General features: G+C 41.4%; 2 protein-coding genes across 2 annotated transcripts; both read right to left on the reverse strand.

The window, feature by feature from the left end:
- Positions 1-1,349: 1,349 nt before the first annotated feature.
- Positions 1,350-16,026, reverse strand: nomo (nodal modulator). Its single transcript, XM_019889367.1, has 31 exons — positions 15,816-16,026; positions 15,444-15,533; positions 15,320-15,365; positions 15,127-15,227; positions 14,850-14,956; positions 14,348-14,420; positions 13,681-13,833; positions 13,447-13,584; positions 13,271-13,360; positions 13,070-13,175; positions 12,821-12,971; positions 12,211-12,385; positions 10,778-10,919; positions 10,558-10,689; positions 10,116-10,252; positions 9,950-10,037; positions 9,757-9,820; positions 9,587-9,682; positions 8,966-9,187; positions 8,658-8,740; positions 8,206-8,365; positions 7,631-7,757; positions 6,840-6,953; positions 6,220-6,347; positions 5,975-6,116; positions 5,716-5,799; positions 3,894-4,004; positions 3,683-3,784; positions 2,893-3,012; positions 2,726-2,818; positions 1,350-2,651 (listed from the first exon to the last, which is right to left on the reverse strand). The coding sequence occupies exons 1-31, from the start codon at positions 15,969-15,971 to the stop codon at positions 2,520-2,522; spliced, it is 3,663 nt and encodes a 1,220-aa protein (XP_019744926.1). The 5' UTR covers positions 15,972-16,026; the 3' UTR covers positions 1,350-2,519.
- Positions 16,027-16,146: 120 nt separating this feature from the next.
- On the reverse strand, positions 16,147-22,403 carry tmc7 (transmembrane channel like 7). The gene is made up of 16 exons (XM_019889368.1): positions 22,249-22,403; positions 20,941-21,205; positions 20,710-20,858; positions 20,005-20,160; positions 19,802-19,887; positions 19,580-19,725; positions 19,357-19,504; positions 19,042-19,224; positions 18,815-18,960; positions 18,457-18,571; positions 18,265-18,362; positions 17,949-18,132; positions 17,724-17,854; positions 17,296-17,451; positions 17,131-17,209; positions 16,147-16,795 (listed from the first exon to the last, which is right to left on the reverse strand). Exons 1-16 carry the CDS (start codon positions 22,262-22,264, stop codon positions 16,601-16,603), a joined length of 2,253 nt encoding a protein of 750 aa, XP_019744927.1. The 5' UTR covers positions 22,265-22,403; the 3' UTR covers positions 16,147-16,600.
- Positions 22,404-22,609: the final 206 nt, after the last annotated feature.

Below are 22,609 nucleotides of genomic sequence, written 5' to 3' on the forward strand. Positions count from 1 at the left end.
TATCTGATTATAACCTTTTCTCTTTGCAAATGCATGTGCGCTGTTGTAATTGCGCATTGACCTATTACAGTAATCTAGCATCCATGCTGTACATTTTCTCTCTGCAGTAAAGGAGCCCAAATAGTTGCAGGTTTATTATTCCACTACTGACCACCATCCTCCCTCACTCCTACAGTATTTCCTCGTGATTATCATTACCCGGTTGCGATCAATTTGTCCTTGTTTATAATTGTTCTTTTGAAATCCGTTAGACTAACGCTTGCTTTGTCACTGTAATAAGAGGTACGGTATTGACAATGTTTGTTATTGTGGTCGTTCATGTCGACTGTCCAGGTGATTATTTTGTCCTCCAGTGAACACGGCAATACAAATTAGAAACGAATGTTGATGCCATACTTATATTAGGTCTCATTAAACACAGGGGTGGACAGTGAATGGCTACTGTATATTAACCTGATACTATCCTCCCGAGTAATATCCTTGGCAGCTAACCTTGCAATATTAAGACTTATTTCTGAGGCCACCGTCGCTATCAGTGTCCTTCAGAGTTATACACTATGTTCATACTTAATCATTACACTCATGGCTGTGACATTTAAACCATGCAGTGGAGAACGTGGAAGAAAGAGGCACAGTCCTTGAGACATGTAGTGCAGATAATTTGTTTTCCATATTGACACTTCTCCTTCGCATAAGAGGACAATGACTCAGCAAAGTATATTTATAGCATTTTACAAGTATATTCTTGTTGTAGTTGAACCAAAAATTCAAATTTTGAAAGGAGTGTTGAAGTTAACATGGCTGTGTCCATATTTTTTTTTCAGCCACGCGAGAAGTCTTGTATTGCATTGCCCCCTGGAGGCGACAACAAATGCAGAGCAGATTTTCTGCCAGGTCGGTTTTATATACAGCACTGTACTATATAAAAAGATCAAAAACAAAATGTTTGATAATTTCACCCCATTTACCGTATTTCCCCGGTCAGCGCAACCAAACTATCCAAACATTACACACGTGCATTCTTGTGAACATATGAGAGAGAGAAAGAGAGAGAGAGAGAGAGAGAGAGAGAGAGAGAGAGAGAGAGAGAGAGAGAGATAAATACAAGACTTTTCACAGTTGATATAATAAACATCAAATTTGAAGTCTGTTTTTTTAATTAAAATTTATGACCAGATCTATGAATAATTTACTGTTGAGGGTTCTCAACCTCACCAGTTTGTCAAGTAAGCTTACCTGTACTAACAGATAACACGTCACATTTAATCAGTCATACTAATAAATTATTAAAATCTCAGTCCCAGTTAATTTCCAGTACCCAAGCAACAATAACAAATCTTCACACAGTATCAAAATCAACATCTTCATTTTCTGTTTCTATGAATAACCTGACAGTTAAACACAGTGCATCACGAGAATGTGTCTGTCAAACCTGTAATGTCTATTTGTGATGAGGCATTGGCTAAATGCCACTCACCATGGTTGCCAATTTCCAGGAATTTCCAAAGTTCTCTAACACTAAATTATGATGATTCTTTGTGTATAATATCACTGTCAGGTGGAAACCTGTGTCAAAGTGGTTCATTTCATATTTTTTTCACAAATCAGTACTACCGGTCAGTCCTCACGTGGGTCGGTTATTTATTTATTAATTACAATTTACTGACCAATCTTATTTGTTGAAAAGGGCTCACCCGGTTTGACGATGCAATGGTAATGGCTAAACAATGATACTGTATGTTTTGTTTTCCTGAAAAGTGACGGTTTTGTACATGTGAAGAATCTGCTCGACAACAGCAATACGCGAGTTTGGGAGGAAAATGAAAAACTGCATTACCATTTAACTTTCTCCAAAAGTGTAACCAATTGAATAGTTCCATTTCTATCAAGTTAAATTTCTCAGAAAGTTTTCTAAAAAATTCCCCTTCAGCCTACCACTCACTGAATCGTTATTGTATTTTGTGGTCTACGTTACAAAAACAACATGAGAGAATTTAGAGGAAAAGGAATCCACAACGTGGAATCACAGGTACCTACTGTTAAGTAGTTTGTTTGTTTTTTTTTTTTTTAATGTTGTGGGCTGAGATGCCACATGACATGCTCAAGTCCTTAATAACTACTGACCCCGATGGCAGACTAGACACATAATCAAGTCTTTTTAAATACCGGGAGCAACAAACCAATTTGCATTATCTAAATGAAGTACATGTACATAATTTGATCACAAATGTGTTAAACAATTAATTAAATGACCCCCCCCCCACGCCCCCCAAAAAAAATTCACTCCAGTGCATTTGAGAAGCCGATGAGGGTATTGTAGGGTAGTTTTTTGGGGGGGCTTCTTTTAAATAAAACACATTTTACTAGATAGTCGACTAACCTATTGAAGAGTCAAATGCATTGACTTAAACTTGGAATAGACGCAACGCTGAAGATTTTGTGCACCCAAACTGACTTGACGAACAGTGGCCATGATGCTAAGCAGACTGTAAAAATGTGCTGGGAAAGTGAGTTCTGTCTCATGTCCGTCGGGCTTTCTGCCTCTTGGCCTGACGTTTGGCTTCATCCAAGACAGCACTCTCGCCGGTGGCCTGGGCCATGCTCCTTACACCTTGAATACGATTCATCGTCTGTTGGAGGAAGGGAATGACCTACAAGAGAAATCCAGACAAGAGTGAACAAATGCAGTTGAACACGTGGTTGCTGGCATGTGGCGCTTAGATACCTTTTCATGGTTGTATGCTGCTAATAGAAGTAGCAAAGTGAGGGGTAGAGCAATGTAGGAGCCCTGGGCAATATCTTGGTCTGGCACTTTGCGCTGCAGAAAAAGACAGATTAGCACATATAAAGACATAATTATCCAAAACAAAAGTCTTATCACATATTGCTTACAGTTGGGTTGAAGGTGAGGGTGACGTGCTTGTGGTATCCGGTGGAAGTAAAGGAGACCTGAGGTAGAGTGAAGTCATGCTGCGTGCGGGACAGTGTGGAGTACAGCATCAGAATGTAGCCCTAAAGAGACGGACAACACAACATCACGTCATTGATTGGTAAGAGAAGATCACAGCCATTTTCGGACAGGTAGGCAGGTTGAACTACAGTGTATTTGTATTTATTGTATTTGTATTTATTGATAAATGTGCCATATGTGATGAAGAGGAATTAAATCTTTGTCTATATAAATGATATCTCCATAACTTATTGGATAACCGCGGTGTTTCGGGAACTCACTACAAGCCAATGACTGTGAAAAATGGGTTAGAGCTATCGTAGCTAACTGATGTTCATTCCAAGGTGAGTTATAACAAGGAAGTCCTCTGGATATCTTAGGTACTCGGCAATCAGCTTGTGATAAATGTCATTCATCGTAATCTTAAAGTTTTCCGCATCACACTTAGCAGAAAGGGGATTCTAGCTGAAATTAGCTCTGCTGTGCTAACATCAATTCATTAGCTCAATTGTCATGCCCAGTCCTTCCGTGGCACGGGGCTTTATCCATAAATGTTTAAATATTAGAGACATATTGCCCCAAGCATCTAATATCTCGGAGTTGATTTGTTAAAACGGTTCTAATAGATTGCAACTGGGAGGGTTGGCAGTGAAATAACTTCAGTGTTGCTCTGAACAATTCTTTATAATTCATATTTGAGGTGCACCAATGTACTTCAAGACAGGATGATACCTCTCCATCCCGGTCCAGTGGGGGGAAATGGAAGAAGAGGGACTGGCCCAGTGAAACACTGTGGAGGGGGTTGTCCAAATTGTCACTCCTGTATAGCTTTACCTGAAGACAGGTGCAAGTACGGAAAAGTAAAACATCGATGATCTCATACATTTTTGCAACATGAATAATGCCAGGGATTTAGATAATGTTAATTTAAAGATGAACATACCGATAAAGTTGTGAGATGTTCTGGGGATGTAATGACATTCCCGCTAAGGTCAAACTGATTGATTTGTCGGAAGGCGATGATGTTGACTCCCTCAACGTCACTGCTGCCGACCTGAATAGGAGAGTGAACATGGTGCAGAATGGGCAGATACAGCTTGGACTCCAATTAGAGATAAAGCTGCAAGCAAGTCAGACGTGGTGAAAGACTAACAGAGACTTAGGAAGAATTAAGGCCTTTTTGGCCTTGCAAGAGAGATTAGAGGGGCTGCACTTCTCAAAAGGAGGACAAATTACAAAGTGAAAGGTTTCCAATTTGCAATGGGATTATCTGTGCTTTTGTTTCGGTGTTCGGAATGGAGCCATGAGATATGTCACACTTCATGTTCCCACACAACCAATTTCATAAGGAAGGAAAAAAAACATTTCTCTGACAGAAATGTTGCAGTGAACATCTTTCAGAGAGCTTACTATGACAAAGTGAAAACGTTTCTCATATAGGAATTGAAACGTCCCAACAACTGTGAGTGACACCTTTAGACAAGATAGGGGAAACGCGACCTGTACACCACAGTTTGGGGCAGTTGGATTTTCCACGGCAAAACAGAACAACCACAGTCGCTGCATCAAATATATCAGTCTAAAGAGGACTCGATAACAAATCAAAAAACAAGTTGCTCCTGTATTTACTTTGTCATGTGAATGCTCCAGTGCTCTCTAGAATAACCTTTTGTCCTGGTTGCAGTGGGGCGCTCAACCTTTTTTTCTTGGTTTCACCAATCAATCAATCAAATGTGAAGAGCATGTTTCATACGTCATCCTGCAACTCACAGTGCTTCACATTGTTAAAAATCAAATTCCAGCAGTGAAGGTACAAAGCACATTGGAAAAGGAAGTGCCACGGCTTGTCCGGTGGCCACCACAAAGCCACCACGTTCGAGGCAGGAGCCATGACCGTCAGGCTGACTGACGGCTAATGCTCCAGCCACGGCTCTGGTTCAAGTGAAGGGGAGCTAGCGGTGCATGTGCTAGGCCAAGATTGTGACAACGAGAATACAGGATACCCTTGTGGACTTATTCATGAATGGACTAACAATGCCACTTATTCACTGTAGCAGGATGTGAAGCCACTCGCAGACATTTTACAGTGACACTCGCGAAATGTGCCTAACTTGAAAACACTGATTTCTTCATGACATTATTTTCTCTGTACGGTATTAATGCCACAATAAGTGGCGTACGGTTGCACCAATAAGTCTGGGAAAATCGGTAAGGATGTGATTCTAAATGATCTCATAAGGTATATCGCAGAGTGCTAGGCCAAGATTGGGACAAAATTCACTGCAAAATTTAATCCTAACCTCTGGCAGTCATGATTCACGATACTGAGATAATCCAATACGAACATTAAAGTTCCTTTGTTGAGAGGCTCACGTTATTCCATAAAGCGATCCTGGTGTAAAACATGTGCTGATAACATTGTTTTCAGGAAAAAAAAAAAAAAACAACAACAACAATAGAAGCACTCAGTACCAATGGCAATGTAAGATGGCTGCATTTCTGGCTTCAGCGCGAGGGCTCAATTGTTACTCCGTTAATTTATAAAGTGAAATGAAAAAGAAACCACACAGGGTGGACCAAGCTGTTTCAGGGAAGAAACAGTACAATGGAAAAGGGGATTGAATCGCAGATACGCTATTTACTCAGAACCCAGCTCTGCAGCTGATTTTCCAGTGGCAAAGGACACCATAAATACTGAGTAAAACTGTAGTGTATACATTGGGTACTTTCTAGTGATAAATGCACAAACTGATGTTTCCACCTACCTCGATGGCTCTTTGTTGGGGTAAGGCTCTCTCTATGTGGTCGTTGCCTTCAGCTCGCAGTTGAATCAGGTACTTGCAACCAGGCTGCAAAAAAAATAGTAAATAGTGGACCGAAAAACTGAATAGTCAAATGCTAATTGTCTGTACAAAATGACTTCAAGTACAAAGCAAAATCCATAAGTCAAAGGATTCATGCAGTTAAAGGTGCCACTGTAATAATATTCGCAGATATCTGCAACCAGCTCATTGGCATCCTTACCAGCAGACCTCGAAGTCTGAAGCGACCTTCCTCATCAGTGACAGTGTCCTCACTGTAGATGCTACAGTCTCCTTGACCCACCGCTTCCACGGCAACGTCCCTCTCCGCATCACCACTCAAAGACTGCACTGCTCCGTAACAGCTGCGCACAAAAGCACAGGAAGAGGAAATGGATTGGACAACATCTTTTTTTAGATCTGCTTCATGGTGCTTGTTACAGTCAAGATGAAGAGAACTGGCAGTACCTATACGCGGTCTTAATTCCAGTTATATCGATACTGAGGATTTGACCCTCTTCCACCGTAATCATCTGGGATGCTGGCTCAAAGCGGAATTCTTTCATCATGGGCTTGAAATAGTACCCACCTGGACTCTGCAGAGGATGAACAAAGTTAACGTAAAATGAAAAGCAGATCACACGACAAAACAATTACCGCGTAACAGCCAGGGACGCTTTTCGAGACCCCAACCCCGGAAGTGTTGTCGATCGCCCAAGCAAAGCTTGCAGTTTTCTCTCTAGTATAAACACTAGGTTTCTCCACTAAATGAAGATGAGCATTGGGCCACTTTGCAACGTCTTCCTCCCATTCTCATCCCATAACGATGAGAAAATTGCTTTCCATTTTGCAATGTTTTTAAAAGTAATTTTCGTGATCCTTTAGGGTCTTTACTTTTAGCTTGAGCACGTTAACTCACCTCATCGTTCTTTCCGCGCCAACAATGCGCATGCGTCCCCGTTACGACATTTTTGTTGAAAAACTGAAAATGTGTCATCATATGTATACATATGCACATACACATTTAATACAACTGGGTACAAGAGTATTAAAATGTACATTTATGAAATGTAAAATGAGTCCCCTACCAGGTTATTGAATGTGAGGAGGCCGGTGTCCTGAGTCAACAGGTTGGAACGAAATTGTCCGCCACTTAGAGACAGAAGGACTCCCGACAACGGATGACCGTCCTCAGATTTTATCTACAGTACATGGACACAAAGGAAGAAGCATGTTAATGTATTAAAAAATTCACATTTGTTTGAGAACAAAATGTTATACTTGTTTTTAGCCATTATTGTATTAAAATAAAAGGGGTGAGATAATTGGCAGAGTCAACTAAAAGTAGGGTTTATATAGAAGACATTTTTACCGATAAGGGGACTAGAGCTGTGCGAAGTATCAGAGTCAACATACAATGTCTATTGTAGGACATATTGTAGACGGACGTAACAAAGAATCCGGTAATTTTTCAAAATAAAGCATATTTGAGATTCTGAAATAAATAAAACGCAATTAATATAAGTTCCTTTTCCTTTCTGTGCGGCCCGGTACCAAATGACCCACGGACCGGTACCGGTCCGCGGTCCGGGGGTTGGGGACCTCCAGTTTGTAGTGTTAGTTTTACCTTGCCACTATGGAGGGAATCCTGTAATTTATTTTCCTCCGCTTAGTAATACTTGTACTGGATAAACACTATGCACACTGTAATATAATAATTACCACAAATTATATATTATATATTGATAATGTATATTCGCCAGTTAACTCAATCTGTCAGATAATTGTAACTGATTTCAAAAGCAGGGCAAAGTGGTCAAAATTACAGATGTAAAAAGAGCTGAATTACTGAGATGTAAAACATGTAATGCAAGTCTACCTTGAAGGTGATTCCAGCCAGAGCAAAAGCCTTGAAATCTCCCTGGGTTCCTTCCATGTGACTCAGGACAAAACCCTCTTTACTGGCACTGATGTCATACTGCCTGTCACTGTGAAGTGGACCCACACTGCCAAGACATGCAAAGAAATAATGTGGTAATGAGAACATGTCACGATAAATCAAAATTCTTCTCAATTTTAGCAGATATTATAACACAGGTTTTGACTTTTATGTGGTCAGGCCAAAATCTGCTGAAAATCATCAGAAAACAAGCCTAAAATTACCACTGAGTCTGTTTTGAGGGGGGTTTCTATTCTGCAGACACCAAGATCAGTGTAACTGTTCACATGAATAGTGAGCACCTTTCATGAGTTTTCTGTACCACTGTCTGTGACACAAGTCCTTGCCCATGTAAGATTTTTTCTTTTTTTTAATTTAGGAGCTTAGACCTGTACAATCCGAAAAGTGCCTTGACATAACAGTTTGTTGAAAACAGTCACTCCCCACAGACTTAAACTTATTGACAATGGAACGCTTCAAGTGTTTCTTCGTCAAGCAGTGTTGGTTTCTTGTACCTGTATGCACCATTCTCATTGGTGGCCACAGTGATGAGTGGTGTAGCAGCTCCCCTTTCACTAATGGAGACCTCTACACCTTGGAGCTCCGGTGACACTTTGCCCTCCAGGAAGAGCCCTGCACGACCCATGATGTCCACCATGCGACCAGGACATGACTCTGTATGTTACAATTAAACGGAGAAAATTTATTAAAGAAAAAACTAATTTCTAAAAGTGTGTGCTCTCTCTCTCTCTCTCTCTGATTTTTCCTTTTTAACCTGTAGTACAAGACTTTAACACAACCAACCAGAGACAGATAGTGTGACTGATGGGGTTGTCAATCATGTGCCATGCACTTGCAGGTACTCATAGCGGGTCGAATACTGTTACATGATTTTGAGAGTATGACAAACAAAATGAATACATTTGTGGGTGGGAATTTATTTGTCTGGAATTGTCACGAATCATACCTCCTGTGATCGTGGCCTCCACTTCAGGGGGGTAGAAGAGCAGCTCCTTGGAGGAGGGAGTCACTGTAATTTTCTCTCCAGCCCTGCAAAGTACCCGTAAAATATGAATCATAGATTCATGGGTTAGCACGAATCTGTTGGTTTAAATAGACATACTTCTGAAATTATTTGAAGGAAAAAAAGCTCTTATTTTTCTGTGTAAGCAATCAAATAGCAACAGAATTTCCGAATATGAGTAAGTGCTGTAAAGAGCTTATTTAACATTAATGTGAAATGTTATTTTGACATGAATATTAAATGCAACCGACCTGGCCCAGTAGGAGAACTCATAGTGGAAGGGCCCTGTCAGCTCGTCAGCCTTTTCTTGGATCGGAGGACTATCATCCTTGGCCGCCCCTTCCTCTTCAGCAGCACGCCGTTCTCGTTCTTGGCGCCGCAACTGTATCTCCTGCAGCTGCTGCTCCTGCCGCTGCTCCTCCAGACTTCGCAAGGGGCCAAGAACCAGCGCTGGCTCACTCTCAATAGATGATCTGATAGGCATTGCAGAGATTAAAAAGAAAAACAAACAAACAGTCTAAGATGGGTATTGAAACACTGTCAAAGAGCAGCTGTGTACATTATTATGACTTTGAGGTATTACTCCGATGGTACTTACAATCTATGTCATTTTAATAGTCACATTATATCTATATGCTATTATATCTACTGCAGTGGTTCTCAAAGTGTGGTACCAGGTACCACGAGTGGTAAGCAAAAGAATCATGAATTAAATGTGAACAACCCTACTCCGAATGAGCGAACGAAAAAAAATGGATGGATCATAGTGGATTTTTGTTGTTGTTGTTTAATCATCCAGTTCAAGTGTTTCATACAATAAAAGCAGTCTGATAGTTGAAATGATGCCACTCCCACTTATTAATGATTTTTACCTGATGGTGACTGTGACGTCTAAGATCTTGTCAGTGGTGATAAGCCCCGTCATGTGATGCCGTACTGCAGTAAGAGTCAGGATGCTGGGTGCTGAACTGTTAAGACAAGGTACCATATTGCCAGAGGGAACTTGATGCGGGTAGATAAGAGTCTCTGTAGTTTTACTTACGTATCATAAATGTAAAAATCCTGCTCGAACTGGTGGCAGGAGCGAGGGGTGACTTTGTACACGCCTGGATGAGACATTTTTAGGTAACTACCCCCAAACTGGTACATCAGATTACTCTTGTTCACTTGGATTTTTTTCTTTCACAGATGGCTAACTCATACTGTTTATTTGTGTCAAGGATAATAAAGCTAACCAGGTTTGGAGAGGCAAAAACGGTTGACTCCCTTGGAGAGATTGTAGATGCCCACATTCTCAGGTTTGCTGCCATCCTGAAAGAACTCCTGCACAGCAACAAACAGTGAATGTAAGAATCTCATCACAAAGGTTCACCATCTACATATGAATGGGTAGATACTGACCAAAGTGATGGCATGGGAGAGGGAACAGCGTAGGATGTAGCCAATCTGTCGGAACTCGACCCCCAAGATGTCAGCGTCCTCAACCTCGACTTCCATGGATTTATGTTTCCAACACCATTCCTCGTGAGAGATGCTTACTAATCAATGGAAAAGAAACATTAAGAATCATAAAGCAGAAAATGTTGCAAGTGCATGGGAGATGCAGAAGCCTAAAAAATGTTTAGTCAAGTCTGACCTACTTTCTTTCAGGAGTGAAGTAGTTCACATGAACTTGTTGCATATTTTGATTTTTTAAATGTAAGTTGAGACTATGTTATGATTTCACACTATTTACATAGAGACTGCATCTGTTGTCAACCATGCACATGTGACTTGGTGCTGGGTTGTAAACCAACATGAGATGTGTCAAGCTTTAGGACTAAGGTTGTTTATGGTTCCTGACCTTTATATTTCCCAGGTAGAACATTGTCAAAGGAGAAACTGAGGATATCACTGCTGCCCGTCAAAGGCATCGTCCTTCTCTCTCCTTGACGGCTTACTGGTTGGAGTGTGACTGACAGGTCATCACAAGATGCTATAATTCAACAAGAGAGTATTTTTTTTCAAATGAAGCTTACATACAAATACAGCAATTTCAAAGATTTTCAACAGGCAGACTTTACCCAAACAGTAGACTTTTCCAGAGACAGAGGCCATGAACTGGGTAAAAAGAAGATCTGTGAGCGGCTGGTCCACAACTGAGAACTCCAGGGCCTGAGGCTGCAGAGCCAGGCCCGCTTTCACATCAACCTCAGGGAGAGACACCTACACACACACACACACACGCACGCACGCACGCACGCACACAATGAGCTTGTTAGCATGTGCAAGGTGTTTTTTTCATTGTAGAGTATATATCTGTGGCAAATGGGCAATGACATGGAATGAAGAATTGTGGCACTGGAATGTATTAAAAAATACACTGTAGTATTAATGACAGAAATCGTTTTCAGAGAGGAGAATTCCATTCACCCCTTCTTAAGACATCACCTTATATTAGTGGAGGGGTTTGTGTATTCAAATGATCCTGGAAGTTAAGTTGTCTGAGGCTTTGTGCCCGTGGCAGGGTCATCCATGGCCAATGGGTCTTTGGTAAGGGACCAGACAAAGCACGGCTCAAAAGACCCATTCTCACTATTAGAATCAATGGACTTCATTTTCCCTTGCTCGGACATGGGTCACCAGTGCCCCCACCGTCTGGAGCCAGGCACGGAGGTTGATGTCACTGGTGAGCGCCTGGTGGCCGAGCCAGCACCCATGGGGCCCGGCCAAGCAAAGCCAGAAAAGAACCCGAGCGGTCTTCTGTTACTGGACTTCCGAGCTAATCATGAATTGTCCATAACGAACATCATGTTCAAGGATGGGGGGGCATACATGCCCTTGGCACCAGGACACTCGAGGCCACAGTTCGATAGTTCGATTACCGATTTTGTGGTCATGTCATGGGACTAGCTGCCACATGTCTTGGGAAACTTGGAACAAGAGAGGGGCGAAGCTATCAAACGACCACCACCTGGTGGTGCGTTGGCTCCGATGATGGAGATTGCCAAAAATGCCAGTCTAACGTGGCAGGCCCAAACATATTGGGAAAAATGGTTGGGAAGAGTCAGGCAGAATCCCCTGTCAGAAGGCGTTTCAACCCACGCCTGCGGCAGAACTTTTTCAAAGTCCCAGTGGAGGTGGGGTACATTGAGTCCAAGTGGACCACTTTCCGCCCCTCCATAGTTGTGGCGGCCGACCGGAGTTATGGGCCTCAGGCGTTCAGTGCCTATCATAGCGGCAACCCCCAAATCTGTTGGTTGAGACAGCGAAGGGTGCCGTCATGATGGAGGAGGAGCCCTGTTGGGCTTTTTTGGCCTGCGGGACTCCTGAGGCACCTGCTGGGTACCGGCTGCCCTAACGGAATGTAGCTTTGGTAGTAAGTGAAGCAAAAATTTGGGGGTGGAAAGAGTTTGCTGAGGCCATGGAGAGTGACTACTGGACAGCTTCGAGGAAATTCTGGCTGCTGCCCATATGACCAGACCTCAGATATATGGAAGCAAATGGACTGTCGTACATGGACACTGTAGTCTCCAGGTTTCGCCTGAAAGCAGAAGGCTCCCTGGGTGTCCGAGTCAGTGATCCGGCCTGAGCTCTTATCTTGGCCCTGGTGTGTCAAGGTGACCTTGTAGCGACCTTGCTTCATGCCCTCGGGCAGACGGCTGATAGAGATCAGTCCGCAAACGCTGAACCTGCATAAGAACAATGCGGGTCATTAAGTTTCAATATACTGTATGCTCACCACCAGCAAAACAAGCAACACAATACATGCATAGTCTTATAAGATAATATGCAGGATACATTATAAGGCTAGGCAATAATTCATTATCAATGTTTTGTGACAGACAGGTGATTAATACCAAAAGAAAACACATTTCATAGAATGTTACACAAAAAAAAAAAAAAAATTGTACTACAGTCAAAGTACATGTAGCATTTTTGTGAGCCTTGTCCGCCAAGTGCTTGCATAGTGACCTCCCAAGAAAAAGCTACCAAACCAGCAAAGAAGATGTACACGCGTGTGTGGTGTAGGTGCATTGAATGAAAGTGTACCTTAAGTGAAAGTGAACGCCTATGCATGCTGTTTCACGTATAAAAGTCTGGCCAGTTAAATCAACCAGGCATACCCTGCAGTGATGATGTCAGGAAGTTGTGGAGTGTTGGGGGCAATTTTCACAGTTACTGGCTCAAAAAACATGAGATCCTTGTGGACACGGATGGTGTAAGTACCAGCTGTCATGTTCTCCAGCCTGTAAGAGCCATCCTCTTTGCTGACAACTATGAGGAACAAAGACAAAGAAAGCCGAGACAAAAAGTAAGTAACACATAACACAATCAATGCAAATAAAGCATGTTGTTATCTCAGGTTTGCTTACCTTTAATCTGATTGTTGATAGACACCGCGGCATTAACTACGCCTTCCCCATCAACACTATTAAGGACCCGGCCAGTCACAGAAAAACCCATGACACGAAAGATGGGCTAAATGTGACAAATGAAGAGAATAATGGTCCAAAATAAGCTGAAGTGAATGTTTTAATGTTTATATGACATTGAAAGAAAATATGTCTCTGTACCTCTAGCGTCAAACTATTGTGCTCCACCTTGAAATTCATTCGGGAAGGCGCAACATCAAAAGTGATCCTTTCTCCTCTGTAAAAGGGCACCTGAAGAAGACGGTTCTGAAATCAGTTCAAAATTAGCTTTCGCACTAAAATACTTCAAGCAGGATGGGTTTTCATAGAAGGCTGACCACAGTGTACTCCCCACTAGATAGTGAGGGGAAGGTAAAGGTGCCATCCTCCCCGGAGATGGCACTACACAGGTAGATGAGGGAACTGTCCCCAGAGTCTGCACCCTCCACAGGAGAAAAGTTGCAACCTTTCACATTCTGGGAATCACAACAAAAATGCCGCTTCAATGAGCTTCTTGATTGCAATTTACCGGTACTCATTATGTGAGTATGCTCAATCATTGCTCAATTTACCTCTCTTTTGACGATGGCCGAGTAAAGCAGGAAGGTGACCTCATTCATGGGCTCCCCGTCACTGCGGACTTCACCCGAGACATCGTAGCCTCCGACCACCAGATGGTCAGCGGCCGGCGCATTGGCAGTGGAAATGTGCACAGTTGTGGTACTCTGCAGGAAGACGGCAAAAGTTGCAATGAAGGTCATAATACTAAGTCTACAAGGACCTTATAAGCTCAGGTAATTGTTTGACTTGACTTGACTTATAAAGTCTTGGGCACTCTTTACTCATTGAATGACATCATTTCATTGACAGAAGTTTGTTTATACGTCCAGACATAAGCCGCATGGAATTGAAGCGGATTTACATGGGACAGGAGAAATTAAGAAATCTCTTTTTTCGTCAATGGATGCTACAGCTTCTTGTTTTTCAAAATGCTTGTAGCAGACGTGTCTCTGATCCACTAGTGAAAGCACACTTTGATTTTCTCCTCTTTCATCTGTAACTGCTTCAAACAAGGCGTATGCAGAAACAGTTACAATTACATGACTGTCTGTTGTATTTTATTACCATATTTTGTTATTTTGTTAAATGTTCTGTAAAGCGCTTTGTTTTAGCTGCAGCTGTTGTAAAAGTGCAATTTAAATAGATATATTGTATTGTTTCTGCAATAATGCTACCAACCTTCTCCAGAACCCAGGAAGGATGGGAAGCAACGATGTCATATGTTCCAGGGAGCACTTTGTGAAATGTATACCTGTGTTTCAAGAATTGCAGGGGAAAGAAAGCTCAAATTTTATCGGTACAGGTCTACAAGTGCAAACTAGACATGGGCCACTCCTTCGAGAGCATAGGTGTCAAACTCTGGTCCCGGAGGGCCACTTTCCTGCACGTTTTCCTTCTCTCCCTGATTCAACACACCTGATTCAAATGATCAGCATATAATGGCCCTCGAGGACCGAAGTTTGACACCTATGTTCTAGAGGGGAGGGGGAGCTGTTACACAGAGAGGAGTATACATGATGCAAACTCCAGCATACTATGACAGATACCTTTCTACTCTGTTGATTAATGTTCTTTGTCCATTTAACAAACAAACAAACAAACTACATCTAAAATCAAAATCTAACATCAGCGCATGCCGAATGTAAACCCATGACTACTTCGAAATGTGAAAGCCACATACGCTCCTCCAGGCTGGGTAATGACAGTCTGGAGTTTCTCGTCTGTTCCGGCTCTGCTCAATTTAACTTCTACTCCAGTTGGTCCAAGGAGATGTCCTTTACTCAAAACCTGTGCAGTGTAAAGAACATAGAGAAAGTAAAGACAGAGTGGCGTCACGGATGTGGACGTGTCAGCAACTAGTTCAAAGTTATTCCTTCCATACAAACACTTCAATGAACATTGTTAAGGTTTACTTTTCCTTTTTGCCAATTATTAGGAAAAATAGGTGAAACACCCACCATTCCCGATATTGAAAAGCCGGTAAAAACAAAGTTGATGTCCTCTTCTTTTTTACATATGTCAGTGACGCCATCCACATGGAGATCTACACTGGTGGGCTCTGATCAATGTAAAGGAAAACAAATTTAAAAAGTAAGAAATATAATGTCTGTGGATCAAAAATATTTGCCAAAGTAACAATTCTGAAATTACCAAAGCTCCACCCAAGAGGCGGTTCAATCTTCAAAACAAAATCGCCCTTTGCAGAAAAAAAACCAAACTGCATTAGTATCATCAACAAATGAAATGGATGAATACCAATGTGTGTATTTCCTACCTTGTCATAAAGAGGAATCGTAAAGTAGCCATTATTTGGAGCACAGTCAGTGTGGTATTTCAAGGAGCCTTGTTTGGTGTAGAGTTTAATCTGTTTAAAAATATATGCAAAATAAATACAAGGGGCTGTCGTGGGTGGACGTAACAGTCAGTGAGAAACAGTAAATACAGATTGACAGTTCATCTCATGGAGGCTGTGTATGAGCAGGCGGGATTAACTCTAGTGCCTTGTGCGACACGTTCTCCTCTTCTACGCTGATTTAACTGGTTTGAGGGTTAAAAATTGAGCCACATATCTACGACGTACTCCACTACAAAATGTATGATGACCACAGTAAGCGGCTAAATAGCTTCGAGACGCATTTTCACTCACCTCAATCAATGAGTAATTGATTTCAACGTCGGACTTCACAAACCCCCCACATGCAACCACGATCTCATCAGAGGACACGACCGAAAATTGAGAATATGTGATCCAAAACAAGACCCAAAGAGTACTTAATTCAGCCCGAATTGTTATTCGCAACATTTTCGGCTGACTGATTCTCCGGCTGACCGTGAAAATGCACGCTGCTTCCGGTTCCGTACCAGCTGACTTACTGTCAATGAACCACTCAAAAGTAATAAAAGCAGCGCCTTCTGCTGGTGTGGAGGCCACAGAGGTAATCTCTAAACCTGGTCAGAAAAACGGATTACACAAAACCTATTTTAAAGGTTTATTTTACCTTTACAGTTACAACACCCCGCGATGTAAAAATAACATTTAACATTTTGAAACAATACTTTAAAAAAAGAACAACAACAATATTTAACAATACGGACAGGTTTGCATTGTGTTGTATGTTATCAGTTTTTGCATAATCACAAATAAACATTTTATAATGTCAGTATTTAGCAATAATTCATATAAAGTGCACAATACAGTACTAAAAGTTGGTTAATAAAGATCTGGTGTATGTAGTTAAGTCCTTCTCAGAAGGAAAAGACAATGAAAAAAACCCAACAAATTACCGGTATTTTGTTTAGCTAATACACAGCGAAAAGAAAAGTTAGGAAAATGTCTATTCCATTAAAACAAACAGTTTTGGTTCCATCCAACTGCAGCTTGCTTGTCCAGTGTTGTGGTGGTTTGTTCCTCCAGAACTCCTAAATCTTGCTTCACACATGTGTGGAAGTGTCGAGAGGTGAATGTGCGAAGAACACCCCTTCAGGAAAATTGTTGGAGAAGCTGGTGTGGTAAGTGGGGCTGCTTCTGCTGGACCGCCGCTGACTTTGCGGGCCAGGCGATGTGATACCAGAGAGTTTCTGGGCCTGACACAGTTTCTGGATCAGGAAATGCTTGTCTCGACCCTCCTAAACAACACAGTTTATACACAAAGTGTATTCCCGTTAACACTTTGCCAGTAATTTGAAGTCAAACGTATTCACCCCACATGACAATAGGCGAAACCTTCACAATCCAAGAGCTGACAAAAGAGCCTCCTAAAAGTGCAGTTCTTGACTTTGTTCAAATGTGGCTCTTCTCATGAAGCCGATAAATCTTCTCAGTATCCAATGCAATGCAACAATATAGTTAATGACATACAGTACCCAAAAAGATGTATATAAGTTTACAGCATTAAATGAATCTTTCTGAGTGTGAAATTGCACCAAGGCTGACATCCTTCAAAAAGATTCAATATACCCACCATGGCTAGCTGCTCCCTAAGTTGTTTGATCACCCTCTTGTGTGCTCCAGCGAGTGCGATCACGTAAAACATGGCTAAACTGCAGCATAGGACACAAAAGAGCTCAAGTCAGCACTGTTATATAGATTCTGACACTTCCTCATCAATCGCTTAAGTATCACATACCATGTAACAACAAAGAAGGACACAGCAAAAGCCTCAGATGAGACAGTGAAGAGGAGCGTTTGGACCCCACTGGGTAGCTGGGATATGGCAGTTGGCAGCACCTCCCAGGAGGTGGTGTAATTCACAAATGGGCCGCACGCCTGGGAGCAGTTTATTCTACATGTACAAACATGGTCGGATGAATGAATGGGTTCACAAAATGTGAGTAATAGAGACTTTGTGTGTGTGTGTGTGTGTGCTGATCCAGAAACTAAATATAGTATTTATAAACATATATTTAAATCACTTGAGTGACTTAACACACACACACATTATTTTTACCATTCTTTGTTTTTCTTTTGACCAAGTGAGTGATATTTGTGGGATAATCAAGATACTGACAGAGCTGCAGATCTGAGACAAAAAGTGCAGGCAGTAACATGACTTACTGTGCTACACTAACAATAACAGGCACGCAGGCCAGACTCAAGCCAATCAGTAGCACACCCAGGAAGAAAAAGTTGGAACTTGAGGCTCTGAATGGACGTGTGGCTGGGCGGCAGTTTTTCATCAGTGACACCTGGTAAACAATGAATTATAATTCACAGTTGTGATCGGGTTTATGTTTATTTAAAAAAAAAAAAAAAAAAAAAAGGCGGGTCTATATAAATTACCTTTTTGATGTAAAAGATAAAAAAGTACTTGATGGTGCAGATTGCAGGCAGCATTGGGGAGTAGAATGCGCCGATCCAGCAGATGGTCTGGCCATAGACAATCTCGAGAACATTCTGAGGGATAGCAAACTCCTGCTGACCCCACCACTTAGCAAGGCCACAATCGCAGTACTTGACTATCAGCCTGAGCAAAGAGAGGACAGGACATTGAGACGCTTAAAAGGACAGACTGGATCACATTAGATGGAAAGGATGGACATTAATATCACCACTAACACAAATTGAGGAAATGTCATTGATTTTGATTTGGACCTACTTTCGGGGAAACTCCACAAAGATGGTGACCGCCACAATAATTATAAAGTCAAAGACGGTGAGTTTATACATTTCCTGGCCAATGCGTGTTTCCCAACACTGTAGGAAGACACAATTTAACATTTCGGGCACAGTGATCCGTTTCACATTTCACATTTGCTACACGTCAAGGTTTCGGAATGAAGTGACTTACTGAGTACAGCACATGGTTATAGCCGCAGACACACGGCTCCTCTTTGCATTTAGTGATATGAGACCAGAGAGAGAAGAGCAAAACTCCAATGCTGGTCAGTCGCATGAATACACACCTGGGTATTTGAAAAAGAAATTGAAGAAATGAAGCCACTTTTTCCACAGGTCATTCAAGTATGCCACCATTTTCCAATTGGGCAAAACTCTTGATGAAAATGCCTTCACTGATTCATTTTTATCAACTGTAAATGTAACAAGAACAATCATAATCATGGCTTAGATTTAAAGTGCGCCTTTCATGGGAGTCAACAACGCTTCGATGATAAGTGGGTAGTGTAATTTCATGATGTTGCGTGCACCTCATAAGAGTAAAACGAATCTCAAAAGCAGGCGAGTAGTCCTCATAGTTGATGACGACGGAGAAGAGGAGCGGAGTGATGAAATTGGCCAAAGTGATAACAATTGATGGCAGGTATTGGTGGATGAGATCCACAATAAAATTGACCTACACATCAGAAAAATTGACTCAGGATGGCTTTATACACCAATAGTATAAAATGTTTATGGCGAAGATGCCTGTGTTTACCTTGACTTCATTCATCTGTGCTTCCTGGGAGAAAATGGTGGCAATGTAAATGCTGTAGAAGCAACAAGCCAATACAGCAATGACAAACAGGTTGAGGATGACACGAATGAGATAAATGCGACATTTCTCTTCACGGGTCCGATCTGCTATTTTCTGTTTGATCCTTTCTTCCTCCAAATCTGTCTAAAGGAAAAAACAAAGACAAATAATGGGAGAACAGATTCAGAACGCATTTCAGAATTTCAGTCTCAACAAAAGAATGTCTGGGAAAATTAGGCGTGACTCCTAAATAATAAAAACTTCTGACCAAATTACCCGAAGTTCATAAAGTAAACTGCTTCTTTTGAGCTTTGCTGCATTCATGTTGGAGATACAGAAGTCCCAACCAGCAAAGATCTTGTTGCAAAAACTCTGGAAACGGTCTTCATCTTGAACCAGGTTACGTTTGAAACCATTGGCAGACCTGGGAAAATAAGCCCTCTGTAGTCAGCAGCACTTAATGCGTTTCAAAATGACACTTTAAAGACCCTTTCAGCACCTTTTAACAATCCAGATCAGACTGAGGAACAGGTATGCTACAGTTACCAGCAGGTAGGCAAGAGGCAAATTATAGGTGGTCCCGGGAAAGTGGATTTTGTCCGCTTTGTAGTAGCCATAAAACAGATAGGTCTGCTCAAGAAAACCCTACAGAAAAAGCACACAGGGTGAGTCAAGAACCCGCAATACAGTGCTATTGTTTGCCGAAGATAAAAATACTTACCCCGCCAGATAAGAGGTCTGCGATGTGCTCGTGAAAAATGACGAGACCTTGGCGAGCACTAGTTGGATAAACACTGCAAATACTACCTGTTGTCAAACAAGATGAGGTGTAAGATGAACATTTTATGTTCGACACATGCGACAAAACAAGCATAAACTAATGAATGTGCTCTTTGGTCTGAACACAAACAAGCGCTTCCTGACCATCATTCCGGTTGTAGGTGATGTTCCCTGAAGCATGCGGGGCGATGATGATGGGCAGCAAGACGAAACTGAACATGAGCGTGAAGATGATCAGGTTGAGCATGACAAGGAAGCGCAGGAAAGAAAAGTAGGACAGGATCCCTGTGCCAAACATTCCTAGACAAACAAAGGAAAGAAAAACAATCAATAATTGTTGGAGACAATCATAATGTACCCACCAAGCATCTGGTTATGAGCAATGATCCCTCTGAACCGCTCACGTGCGCTATCGCACACTGCTCTAAACTTTTCAATGCACAGCACATGTATAAAGCACGTTAAAAAAATTCAAACCAGAGCTAAATTGGCGTTTGCATTTTCATATTCACCTCATATGCAGAGATGAAAGTGGACTTTTCTGAAAATTCCGGAAAAAATAATAAATGTGTGTGTGTGTGTGGGAGTTTTTCAGAGTGAAATGTGCATCATGTCGCGCAATCATCGTCACATGGAACATGCTCTCCATCAAAGGCATCCCATGGTTTCAGTTTTTTGGGAACCGACCTACATTATGTTTTTATGATCTCAGGTTTTGGCCACTGTGTGCATGTCTGATGTAGCTCACCGCGGTCCAAGGAAGGCTCAGGCAGTTTGTGTGGATGCTCAGACGCATGTAAAATTAGAGGGAACATTGGTTGTGAGATCAAATTGTAACACCTCCCTCACCCTCTATAATGTGGATGTCGCTCCTCCAGAGCTGCAGGGCGGTCAGCCACTCATGGACATCATCTTGCAGCCTGCGGAGATATCTGTGGGTGCTTTGCCTCCACTGTCTCCAGCTGGTGAGGTCTGCATCCTCTTGTAGGCGTAGCGCTCTAACATCAAAGCACAGTCAAACACATCAGGATCACTATGTCATCACACAAAATGAGATGGGTGAAGACAAATGGTTCTTACTTGTCTCGGCGTTTCTCAGCCATGGTCTGGGCAAGCTCTCTCGTTGCTCTCTGCTCCACTTGGCTCTTCTGGTTCTCATCATGTCTATTCACAGTACTCAGAGTCCATCTCCCACTGCCGGAAGAGCCAACACGAGCTCGAGAGCTGCTCCTTCTCTTGGTACCAGTATTGGATCCCTTCCTGCGGTACAGCAAGGACTGATAGCTGGGGAGCTGGTCCAGCAGTGGGTTACTGGTGACTTTTCCACTTTGATCAGTGTAGAACACTGTAAAAGGTTGAAAAATAAAAACGAGTATGTGAATGATGTGCTAATAAAAATGCTAGTTGATGATATACACAACAGTTGATTACTGTACTTAGGGGGCACTTATAAAATACAACCCCGGCGAAAACAAAGTACTGTACAAAAGTTTTAATCAAATAAAACATGAAACAATAATAACAATTCAGCTATTCATCCATTTTCTGTACTGTTTACATACAAATATAATAACAATGATTATGATAAGGTGGTAATGGGTTTCAAAGTGATTGTGAAATGTGTTAATTTTGGACCAGTTGTTTTATACAGATGATTGATATTTGTAGCAATATTGAGGAAACTCCTCTATGGAGGTGGGAGAGTGGTAAATCATACTCCATAAACAGATAATAAAAGACCTGTAAATTCCAGTTATTCACTATAAAACACGTGTATCATCGTGCAAATTAATACTTTATACTTTTATTACAAATTATATTGGTAACTTATTTATGTATGGTTAGAATCAAAAGTAACAAAGAGTAACATTAGACATATCTAGAGTCAGTCAGGTAGATTACAGAAGCAATAGTCGACAGCATTCCTTTACAAACATATTACTTTTAGAATTGATAATAATGCTTTTGTATTTTATTGAGAGGTCGTTACAGTGCTCCAAAGCAAAGTACAGCAACGTCGAACATACTTTAAACACGCTGATTTAATAATTGAAAAAGTGGATTAGAGTAACAGATCTTCACTACAAGCACAATGCACAAGAATCAGACCCAAACAAGTTAACAAAATATTCCTATTCACCCCCCACACCCACCGGATCGAAAATACTCGTGAACCCGAACAAAATGTTAACTGCATCTAGTTTGGATAGAGTGCATTTCATTCGTTGTATATAGTCGTGAAACATTAATACTGTATATTTAAACTGTTTTCCTGTCTAAATCATTCCAATCCATATAGCATTAGCTAGTTAGCTGAAGAGTTAACTCAACTGGAAAGACGATCGCGACAGGTAACGGCAGGCACACATTTTGCTAAATTAGTTTCACCTGAATCAGAATCCATTGCGTTCTTTTCTGTCTTAGAAAATTGATATATATATTGAACAGTATTATGCTGGACAACTATAAAGTTGTTAGCCTCAACTACTGTTAGTTCTTTAAGCGTCAGGTTGAAAACATTATAGTGGCAGCAACAACTTCCTGAACTCTCGATCACCCCACAGTTTTTGTTTCATGTATTTACTTTTCATTAGCAATGTATTTTTCTATATGAATTCATCCAACATATTAGGAATATATAGATAATAGCAAAAAAATAATAATAAAAATACAAAAATACAAATATAATACTGTACGGTCAGTTGTATTCACCCCAAAACATTATGCACTACATTTCCCACAATTCAGT

The sequence above is a fragment of the Hippocampus comes genome, unplaced genomic scaffold, assembly GCF_001891065.2.
Source record: "Hippocampus comes isolate QL1 unplaced genomic scaffold, H_comes_QL1_v1.1 scaffold86, whole genome shotgun sequence".
Taxonomy (NCBI): Eukaryota; Metazoa; Chordata; class Actinopteri; order Syngnathiformes; family Syngnathidae; genus Hippocampus; species Hippocampus comes.

What these genes read in the sequence shown, in the direction of transcription:
- nomo (XM_019889367.1), bottom strand. Translation starts at nt 15,971, where the DNA reads ATGTTGCGAATAACAATTCGGGCTGAATTAAGTACTCTTTGGGTCTTG. An exon ending in CGATTCCTCTTTATGACAAG is followed by an intron (nt 15,366 to 15,443) that starts GTAGGAAATACA and finishes TTTTCTGCAAAG; the next exon opens with GGCGATTTTGTTTTGAAGAT. An exon ending in CACTGGACCGGGATGGAGAG is followed by an intron (nt 3,013 to 3,682) that starts GTATCATCCTGT and finishes CCGTCTCTTTAG; the next exon opens with GGCTACATTCTGATGCTGTA.
- tmc7 (XM_019889368.1), bottom strand. An exon ending in GCTGAGAAACGCCGAGACAA is followed by an intron (nt 20,859 to 20,940) that starts GTAAGAACCATT and finishes CTTTGATGTTAG; the next exon opens with AGCGCTACGCCTACAAGAGG. An exon ending in TTTGTGGAGTTTCCCCGAAA is followed by an intron (nt 18,133 to 18,264) that starts GTAGGTCCAAAT and finishes CTCTTTGCTCAG; the next exon opens with GCTGATAGTCAAGTACTGCG.